At 42.3% G+C, this 11477-nt stretch overlaps 1 protein-coding gene across 1 annotated transcript; it reads right to left on the minus strand.

The window, feature by feature from the left end:
* Window positions 1–557: 557 nt before the first annotated feature.
* On the minus strand, window positions 558–11240 carry LOC113037486 (photoreceptor outer segment membrane glycoprotein 2-like). The gene is made up of 4 exons (XM_026194625.2): window positions 10732–11240; window positions 8874–10291; window positions 6109–6346; window positions 558–4762 (listed from the first exon to the last, which is right to left on the minus strand). Exons 2-4 carry the CDS (start codon window positions 9452–9454, stop codon window positions 4535–4537), a joined length of 1047 nt encoding a protein of 348 aa, XP_026050410.1. The 5' UTR covers window positions 9455–10291; window positions 10732–11240; the 3' UTR covers window positions 558–4534.
* Between the last annotated feature and the right edge of the window lie 237 nt (window positions 11241–11477).

An 11477-nucleotide genomic window follows, 5' to 3' on the forward strand; every position in this document is an offset into this window, starting at 1 on the left:
TTTTAATGAAATGACAGGAAGTTAATTACATCCCATAGTGCATAGCAACCACTGTTAAACTGTTTATCGGAACCAGGTATGTTCGAATTGATTTAATTTTGAAACCAGTCAAACTTGTCTTTTATTCATAAAGCCTTCAAATTTCTGAACATGACCAATACACAGGTTCCCAAATTAGTGTCCAAAACCTGCGTAATATGTAACAGAGAGTGACCGCATCTGCATATTATGTGCCAATGTCTTCTGTTTTTTATGTGGCGTATACAAAAGGCAGGTCCTCATCTTTGGCCTTTAGAGGTCTCCACAGCAGAACATCTGCCTCCATCACCCAGTTCCTAACATCCTCCTCTATCACACCAGTCCTTTCCGTGACCTCTTTCAGGGCTTTTACATTCTCCTCATAAATGATCCTGATTGTTTTTTTGTTTTGTTTTTTTTAATTAAAATAATCAAACTTTTAAAACAAACAAACAGAAGGAAATAAACTCAATGAAGGCTCAGGACTGCAGAGCTCCTCAAACATTATTCGATGAACAGAAAGCAGAGACAGAAAAATGTCTTCTTTGGTTCATTTTTATTTCTTTAGGGCAACAATAACAACAGCAGATTTCCCACCATGGATGAAATGCACTGTAACTAATGGCTGTGACTTTACTGTCATAAACCCAATTGCATGAATCATATGAAGACCAAATTGACACATCTGTGAAAACGTCTCAGAAAAGGTCAAAGTTAATTCTGATTATCTACCGGATATAAAAATAACATTAAAACTTTGTTATTCAACAACAAAGGTCATAAATTTTGACTTGGAATTGTAAATATATTGTTGCTGTAAGTATTTTTGCTTACAGCAAACCTTCAAATGTGTTTTCAGACAAGTGTTCAGCGACACCTCAGACTTTTGAATACATCTAAAACTGAAAACCCACAACGTTTTGTGTGAAAACAAACATCATCTGTTCCAGTTTTTAAGGAGGCTGCGAGTGTCATGTGTTTCAGTACGTCTCACAGGTACTTGAGACTTGAATGTAAAATTCTGGAAAAATGACCAACAGCAACATGAGCAGTTTACTTTCACAGGAAATTCAAATTTTACCTTTCAGAGTTAGTGCTGCTGACTTCCTCTGATTCAGCCTCATCTTTTATGACCTGGCTGTGAATAAAACATTTAAAAAAAGGCCCTAAAGGTTAAGGCGTGGCACATAATGGCCACGATTTGACTCCTGGTAGCAGGAAACTCTTTGGGGGTCTGCCTCTCTGTGACAATTTGGTATTAGTTTACTCATTTCATGTTTGACGTGCATGAACCTATACATGAAACCACCATGTATGATTAAGGGCAGTGGCAGCATCCTTTGTCACTCATTTGTACAACACATTAACACATTTCAGAAAAAGCTGTAACTCCAGAGTGCAGTGTTTACTGCATTGTTTAAAGCCCACAGTTTTTTTTATTAAAACGGCTAAAGAACTGATCGGGTGTCAAAACTGAGATCGCTTTGTGAAAGCATAATTTTGAATAATCATACTCGTCAGTTATTTGGGAACCAAGGAGACTGGCTGCTTCAGCTTTAAAGCACAAAATCTTTTGAAGTTCTTTTGGTGTCATGAAGCTCCAGATGTTAAAGTGTGTGATGGATGCGACTGTTCTCAGGTGAGTTATGGAGCCATGCAGCTGGAATGTGAGGGAAAAATGTAAACCCCACAGAGAAAGGCCCAAGTTAGGTGGTGGATTTGAATTCTGGGCCTTGTTGGTGTGAGGCAACACTGCTAACCATGACGGTAAATGGTAAATGGCCTGCTTTTCTAGTCCATAGGACCCCAAAGCGCTTTACACTACATTCAGTCATTCACCCATTCACACACACATTCACACACTGGCGATGGCAAGCTACATTGTAGCCACAGCTGCCCTGGGGCGCACTGACAGAGGTGAGGCTGCCGGACACTGGCGCCACCGGGCCCTCTGACCACCACCAGTAGGCAAACATGGGGTTAGTATCTTGCCCAAGGATATTTGGCATGCAGCCAGGATGCAGCCTGGGATCGAACCACCAACCTTCTGATTAGTGGCTGACCTGCTCTGCCACCTGAGCTACAGCCACCTGGTGCTGCCTGTTCTTTTCATAAATGTTGGAGCAGTGCAGTTTTACGCCTAGAATGGTGCACTGGTTTTCTTCTGCTGCTATTATTGCTGTGCAGCATATCTATCTCCTAACATTCTTTACTAATAATAATTAGTATATACAAATTTGTCTCACACCAACAAGGCCCAGAATATGACGAGATGGCGAGTAAATGCACCAAAATTTCCTTCTGGTGGGCATTCTGAATGAAAATAAAGTGGCTATTCTATTCTATTTTATTCTACAGGGTGGGCCATTTATATGGATACACCGTAATAAAATGGGAATGGTTGGTGATATTAAAGTCCTGTTTGTGGCACATTAGTATATGTGAGGGGGCAAACTCCTCAAGATGGGTGGTGAGCATGGTGACCATTTAGAAGTCGGCCATCTTGGATACAATTTTTGTTTTTTCAATAGGAAGAGGGCCATGTGACACATCAAACTTATTGGTAATGTCACAAGAAAAACAATGGTGTGCTTGGTTTCAACGTAACTTTATTCTTTCATGAGTTATTTACAAGTTTCTCTTTGTTCACAGCCATTGACATGTCGAAGAGGTTAACACGTGAGGAGCGGATCGAAATTGTGTTAATATCTGGTGAACGCAGTAACCGGGTCATTGCAGCAGATTTCAATGCAAGACACCCTACGAGACCACCCATCTCCCATGCTACAGTTATACAGTTAGCAAACTGCTTGCTCGTGAAACTGGTTCAGTGTTGGATTTGCCAAATTGTGGACGCAAGAAAACTGTCACTAATGAAGAAACATCAGTGGCTGTCCTAGCTTCATTCAGCAAGAGCCCACAGCGTAGCACTCGCCGCATGTCACTGGAGAGTGGCATTAGTCGAACATCCCTTCGGCAGATATTAGCTACTCACAAATGGCACCCTTACAAACTCCAGCTACTGCAGTATGTCAATGAGGATGACCCAGATCGGTGCACAGAATTTGCAGAATGGGCAAAAGAAAAATTGGAACAGGACCCTCAGTTCACGCAAAAGATTTTGTTCAGTGATGAGGCAAACTTTTATGTGAATGGTGAAGTTAACAAACAAAACCACCGCTATTGGTCTGACACTAACCCACATTGGATGGATTCCTCCAAGACTGTTGGAACAACAAAAGTGATGGTTTGGTGTGGTATATGGGGTACAACGCTAGTGGGTCCATTCTTCACTAATGGAAACCTCAAGGCCACTGGATATTTGAAATTGCTACATGATGATGTGTTTCCCTCTTTATGCACTGAAGCTGGCACGTTCCCTGAGTTTTTCCAGCAAGATGGTGCACCACCACATTATGGGTGCCAGGTCCGAGCATTCCTAGATGAACAGTTTCCTGGAAAGTGGATTGGTCATCGTGGGCCAGTTGAAGGGCCCCCAAGGTCTCCCGATCTGACCCCCTTAGACTTTTATCTTTGGGGTCATCTGAAGGCAATTGTCTATGGTGTGAAGATACGAGATGTGCAGCACCTGAAACTGATACTGGATGCCTGTGCTGGCATTTCTCCTGCGGTGTTGCTATCAGTGTGTGAAGAGTGGGAGAAGAGGGTTGCATTGACAGTCCAACACAATGGGCAGCACACTGAACACACATCACAAACTTGTAAATAACTCATGAAAGAATAAAGTTACGTTGAAACCAAGCACACCATTGTTTTTCTTGTGACATTACCAATAAGTTTGATGTGTCACATGGCCCTCTTCCTATTGAAAAAACAAAAGTTGTATCCAAGATGGCCGACTTCTAAATGGCCACCATGCTCACCACCCATCTTGAGGAGTTTGCCCCCTCACATATACTAATGTGCCACAAACAGGACTTTAATATCACCAACCATTCCCATTTTATTACGGTGTATCCATATAAATGGCCCAACCTGTACTTGTACTGTTTTCAGGCTTTAACTGATGGGCTGTTGATTTTTTTTTCAGTGATCAGACTTCTTTGGAGAATGGTAAAAATTAAAAATGCAATCAAAGACCCAAAGGTACCAGTTCATGGCTTTGTAATTTACTTCAAGTATAAAAAATAACTCCTCTTATCATATAAAAAAAAATCACAAAGAGTTCATTTATAAACCTGTCATCAAGGTGAAACCTATTCAAACTCACGTATCTGAAGGCAGAAGACCTTGTTGGTCCATAAATCTGAGAGCTCTAAGGACTCAGCAGGTAAAGTTTAGCCACTGTTCCGAACTTGTTTCGATCAAACAATCAAGTTTTTGTTCTTGTCTCTGGGACGAAGCTAAACGTGTCAGATCCACTTGATTCACTCTGCATCCTGGAGAATGAAGTGATTTCTATCCCGAGTCAAAAGCATCTTTGGAACAGCTCATTCCTTCTGCTGTCCATGACTCCACAGGCTGGAGGCTAGCTGGTCACGGGGACCTGGACCTGCTATGATGGCAGTTCCTCCTCTGCAGCAGCAGTCGGGACATTGATGTTTGGGTCGTCGTCAACCTGGTAACACTTTCCCAGGTTCTTAATAATGTTAAAGTTGGACCGGGCCGTTTCTGCCAGGCTGTTTTCCAAAATCCAACCATCTGATTCCGACTCTGGATCACCCAGCCGGAGAACGTTCTCCATGGCCGTCTGCAGATAACGGACACCTGTCAGAACCAGCAGCTGGTGAAAAAAGGAAATACAGTATGTTTAATCAAGTTTAGACTTCAGTCACAGTGGAGACCACAGTGTGACCAGAAGTATTGTGACTGTGTGCCCCCATCTTGTGATCTCCCTGCCTTTAACATGGTTGCTTTTAAGACACTGAAACTGCTCAGTGTTAAATCTGCAATAAGAGCGTTAGTCTGCTATGGGGATCTTGATTGGATGGGGTCAAGCTGACACTTTTGGTCCCACCTTTTGTAATAATCCAGTGATTAAGGGTGGTAAAACGGTGTGCACATCAGACTGGTATTACTGTACGAAGCTAGGGTCAGACCACATGCTCTCACCCACAGAATGAGCCGAATGTAAATGTGACAAAATTATCATTTATAAACATATAAACACACAAGAGCAGTCAGTTCATTTTATTAACCATGAGCAGTGTTAATCTGTGGCTCAAAAATAAGGGTATAAGAAACACACTCAGTGCAAGCTCGGGATTTACTTCTGTTTTTCTCCAAAAACAACGAGATGAGGCTGAAGGAGGATCAATATGCTCATGATATCAGGGAGAACTCTGCTGATATAAGCTGCTGGGACTGTGCAAGGTCCTGAGATCTAAGTCTCAGGTGAAGCTCAGGATTTATCCAAAAGAGCTGCACGATCACTAAATGAAAGTTGTGTAGAACAGCTGACCTGTGAGGTGAACATTATTTACTGTCAGATCCTAAGGCATCCCTGAGTTCATCAAGGTACTCTTGTTGCTCACATCATTTTTTCTGCAGTGATGGAAACTGAATTGGAGTTCTGTACCCAGGCTCTTGTCTCACATCCGCAGTTAGAAAAGTGCCATGAGGGTGTCTCTGAAAAAACGCTACAGGAATCGTTTGGTGGCTTTCCAGCTGATGCTCGAGCTCCTGTGAAAAGACACTCTCTATTGGTGCTGCTCCACTTCCTCACTTTCATTGTTGGACTCTACCAGCGCAGCTATGCATGAGCCAGAGTACAAAATGATCCATCTTCATCTGATACAAGGCCGTCATCTTCCGAAACCAGCTGATTTACATTCTGTTACTTTAATAGGCCCTCACATTCTTTGGATTAGATTAGTTTATATTTGATTTGCATGTTTACCTCAATATTTGAAAATTTAGCCACATTTAGTGAACATCTGAGATTAGATCATGGCATATATCACAGAAAGTGAGTCTCCTTTAAAACCACAGAGGTCCACGATGGTGGCTTTGCAGATCTTATTGGGGTTTTAAAAAATCTCTTTTTATGGAGCTGATTTGTAAACCTCTGTGCTTTCACTTCTGTTCTGTATGAACCGACGGTTCTAGTTTCAGCAAAATCACCAGTACCTCAAAAAGCCAGATGAGCAGCACGGTGAGGCCGATCGACTGCATGATGCCGGTGTAGTGGTCTAGCAGGGCCTGTCGGCAGCCCCGCCTCCACAGGTTCAGCTGCTGGCTTTGCTTGTCTTGGGTCGAGCTGGTGCTGAGATGGTGCTGGATGCAGGGCCAAGGGGAGAAGGTGCTGCAGCAGCTAAAGGGAACACCATCCATCAGGTACTTCCCCTCCACATTACTCCTCATACGACTGAAAGGGAGGAACAGGAACTGTTGCTACTGCATGCAGAGCAGTTAGTCAGTCAATCGTTTCACTAGCTGGGCCCACTTCCTCATTTTAGGTTTGGCAGCACTTTTTAGTAGATAAAGGCAAATGGCTTAATCAAGAATTGAGCTAAGGTTTGGGGAAGGCCTCGATTGAGACTGTCGGTGTCAGGGCTCTGTGTGCGGGCAGGTGGAGATGTGGATCCAAGTGCAGGACTCTCAGACGGAAATATAACTGAAAACCACAGCTTTATTGCTGGCACCAACAAAACAGAAACCAAACATGAACCCACTAACTGGAACACACAGGCATGATCTGAGGGTACGACACGACACTGAGCACAGGAAAACACAGGGCTAATATACACAGGGTGGTAATCAGCGAATGGGCAACAGGAGGGAGACACAGCTGGGAGAGATCAGGGTTAACGAGACGGGGGGAACCAAGCTGCACACACTAACATAAGACAAAGACTTTCACAATAAAACAGGACACATGAATTACTAAACAAGCATGCAGACTTTACACTGAGAGACAGACAGAGAATGACACATGGAACCTGAACTAAACTAAACGTGAGATATAACTGAGAACAAATCCTTAAGCACGGATAAACAGAAACAAGAAATAATCATCATCACTACAAGAATAAGAAAACAATCCATGAAGCAGAATTAAACCGAAATATAATAAACTCAAAATACTGGGTCCAACGGACCCAGAACCGTCACAGTGGGTGGCTCCCGGGCCTGGCAGATCACCATTTACTAATGAGAAGTGAAGAGGTGAAAGAATTGGAAAAAGGGGAGGGAGGGTGGGATTATTGAATTAAATTCAATACATGTTGCAGCTGTTTCTAAGTGATGTTTGTATGCTGTTTGTGGAGTCATGATCTTCCAAGGGATCTCATGATCAAATTTAAAGAAACTAAAGCTGCAGAAACAATTATCACATGTTTTTATCAGAATGATTGATAAAGTTTCTGTCATTGCTAACTTATAACTTATGTTTAATAAGTTATCTGAAGTTATTTGACTGGACCCTATTGGTTAATCCTAATTAATCTATGACACCTGACCTCTGTAGCGTACAGGCTTAACTGCATTAGACCAGTGGCCTAAATCCTTCAGGGGTCAGTCTGCTTACTGTCTGTTGGAAGAGAAACACCCACATTTCCACATAGGTGTTCTATAAACAGGCCTTCAGTTAGAAATAATAAAGTCAGGGGAAGCAGTGTGAACTGTGTGTGAACAACTCACACTGCTGGTAAATAAAAGACTAACTAAACAGACACACAATCAGTCAATGCAGCGTCTAATGAAACTTTATTTTAAAGTTGCAGTCGGTCATTTTTAGAAGTTTTTAATAGAAAAAAAGTCTTCATAAATATATACTGATTAATGCGTAATTCCGTCTTCCAACAAGCTGATGCCCTCTGACTCCTCTGACTCATCGACTCTTATCAGACTCTCTTCCAGAGTAAATGGACCTAGACACCGCCGTGTTGCCCTGCCATCTTGAATGCAGTGGCTAAGAATGACATGGCCGTCCCACCTGCATGATGACAATGGAACAGACCAGCCACATAGTACCACAGTTACATTTAATTTATAGATCACAAACAAATAAATGTCTTTTTCCTCGTCCCTTATCTCCACCTCATCCCTCTTCCTCCTCACCACAAACCGTATCTTGCTAATTAAAGCCAGGGCTCTGACACATAAAAATGTGCACGAACACACTTATTTATTCCTAAAATTGTCATCCGACTAAACAACAACAACAACAGCCGGAAACCAACATTAAAACAAATGTCCCAAAAATCAAACAGTTTGATTATATTCTCATATGGTATGAGAGTTTATTTGCTAAGTCTCCAAGCCTGAAAACATTAGATCAGCCTTGAAGAAAGTTTCCCAAACACCAGCTAACAGAGGCTAACAGCAGCATTTACCGACAGAAATGTTCAGATCTTCAGCAACTCACCTCAGTATCACAAGTGAGCTCCTCTGACTCATCGACTCTTATCAGACTCTCTTCCAGAGTAAATGGACCTGGACACCAACAGCTGAGATAACAGCAGACTACACTCACTACAACTAATGGACATCCAGAGGTGTTTGTCCTACAGCAGCCACCACAGCTAGGATTATGCACTAAATAAATTGTGAGGGGTAAGAAAAAAGACCTCAGTTCAATCTGCTATCTACTGACATCTAGACTAATATTTTACATATTTTGAACTCTTAATGTACTATCTGATGTAATTTCTAAGATTTTCTACAGTGAAAGGGTTTGTGGAAAGTGTTACGTTATGTTTTGCACTAATACTGGGGGTTTTTCTGACAGACACCTTTAGGCGGGGTGTAGTTTTTAACCTGGTGCGCTTTGGTCTGATACACTCTACTGAAGGACCCTGTACCTGCTACCATATGATGCACATGGTAATTCACATGGTAATTCACAGTAATCAACAAACCCAGAAAGACTCAGCATGTCCTGCTCAACTTACTCTACCACAGCACTGCTGCTCATGTCCAGGTAGCGGCTGCTGATCCACTGGATGTGGAACCAGTCTCGGTATCCTGTGTTCCCACAGCACTGGAACTGGATCTGCAATAGGTCCACAGTTCTCTTCAGGTTGCAGCGGCCCGGAGTGTCTGTGTCTTTATAGTATCGCATGGCATTCCTCAGGCCCATAAACAGGGATTCCTCCATTTGACTGCGAATGCCGTAGCACATGAGCGCCCCTGCCAGGACGCAAGAGGTGAAGAAGAAGGTGCATATGATGTACGGCATCATCACCAGCTTCCAGCGCAGGAACTTGTTGGTGTCGGCACAGTCCAGGCAGATCTTGCCACCGAAAAAGTTGATGCAGCAGGCTGCTAGTCCTGTGGTGATCAGCATATCTGGCACATAGAGGATTCCCTGCTCCGACATCACTTCTTGCCATTTGTGAATCTCTACTCTGAGGAACAAGCCAAGGCCAAAGAGGATAGTTCCTGTCACTACAGAAATCCAATTAAGCAGCCAGAGAACCTCAGCTAGCTTCTCTCTCTCCACCTTGCTAAATGTCACCTTCCCAACTGCCATGACCGTTCTCAGGTTTCTGAGTGACTCACGGCTAAGAAGCTGCTAACATGGCCAAAAGGTGGCCACCCTCAGTGTGCATGAACACTTTTGACCACAAGGTGCTGCATAACAATCTACTGTCAGGCTGTCTGAGCTAAAAAGTTTATGTTCTACATAACAACATAACAGTATATTGTTTGTGCATATGCCTTTTTGTTTCAAAACTGAAACTTGTTTACAAATTAATATAATTTTAAGCCACCAAATTCATCATTCTCACTTCATTTGCTCACAGCTGAAGCTTCTAAAGGCCCACCGACTGAAATATTTAAGGTTGCACTTTTCATGAATATCAATCATTTATGATTGTTAAATGATTGATAAAACACAGAAAAACACAACAGGAGATAAGATGTACCACAATGTAAGGAGTGTTTTGTAAATCAATTGTGAGCGTGAATATGTAAAGACGAAGGCACAGAGCAATCAGGCTTTTTAGAAGCTGGTTGTGTGCACTCTGACTGGTTTCGAATCAGGCCTTCATTTCATCTCTTCGAAATAAGAAAAACTTCCCTTTGGACAAACAGTTCTGAGAACTAGTCTAAACTAAGGTGTTTGGATCTTGCTGTCATGAACCATCAGGCAGATGGGGTATGGTGGCTCAATTGTGAAGTCCACACAGGTGCGAGAGGTTCAGAGGTCAGAGGTCAGGCTTCAGTGTGGACTTTTCTTTAAATGAAAGCTGCAGGATGGAGCAGGAAGGAGGCTGCTGCCCGCTGAGTGTCATAAGCAGCTTACAGAGATATTTTAGGCACTCCTGACTGCAGACCACAACTTGACATGATCAGCATTAGAGCACTGCGGGGAAGAAAGAAGGTCAGTTTATCAAAACTGGCACAAATACTAAGAACCACCATCATCAGAATCCCAGCTGTGTGATTCCCAGAGGATTAAGAATCATATAGACACACCCATTAGCGTTGACTTAGATGAAATAACTCCAACTTAGGTCTAACTGATGCTTTTACACTGCACAAACAAAGACAGATGTAAACATCTACTAATCCAAATGTTCTTTCTTTTGTCTGCCGAGGTCCATGAATGCTTTCCAAAGCATAAGACTATACATTTCTACAACATGCACGAACTGAAGGCATTTTTTTTCTTTTCATTATTATAAATCAGAAGAAAGTGCAAAGATGAGACGAGCTAAGGATGCTAGCTGTCAGGCAGCACATATACACTTATCCAATCAGCCAATACTATGCCCACAATACAACACATGGCAAAATCTTTACCTTGGGTAGTGAAATCTAACACCTGCTGCTAGTCCATTGTCGTGCTGATCTCCCGCTATCCCGGAGCAAGGTGAGCTCTGACACAAAGCAAATATTGAAGCTGAGAAGAGCAATTTTGAAGTGCCTGTTAACTCACCATCCTGTACTTCTAATCCCCTTACAGATAATCAGCTGTAATAAGCTGACACAATCTCCAACCCTCGACTCACCAGCTAGGCCTTCAGCAGAAAGACACATCCACTCTTTAAATCATGCTGATCTGAACATATTGCAAGAGTATATTAGGAGGGAGGGGGAGAGCAGATGATGGAGTAGAGATGAGGAGGATGGGGTCAGTTAAGCTCCTGTGGAAAAGATAGGAGAAGGGAGTGTATACGGTAGCGACATATTTCTTAATAAGTAAGTGGTTTAACCCTATTTGCTAATATTATTTAATTCAACATGTTTTACACATAATCACCTGTTATTTGTGAGGGATGGACACGTTTGGGGATAGTTGGGATGACGTGTTGCTTCAGGTTATATTCATTCAGAAAGTTTAAAGCTTTTCAGTTTCTTTGTACAAGTGGTTGTATTCCTCTAATATCCAATCTTTTTCTGTGAAACTCCACAACAGCATGAAATTAGGAAATTCAAGGACTCCATGCTGTGCAACTTGTAGACTTTCCTAACAGAAATTTGTGTCATGAACATAACTGTCACTATCAGTTTTCAATCATCCTATTTTGTTTTATTTTAACTGCAAC

Source organism: Astatotilapia calliptera, chromosome 15 (assembly GCF_964374335.1).
Source record: "Astatotilapia calliptera chromosome 15, fAstCal68.1, whole genome shotgun sequence".
Lineage (NCBI taxonomy): Eukaryota > Metazoa > Chordata > Actinopteri > Cichliformes > Cichlidae > Astatotilapia > Astatotilapia calliptera.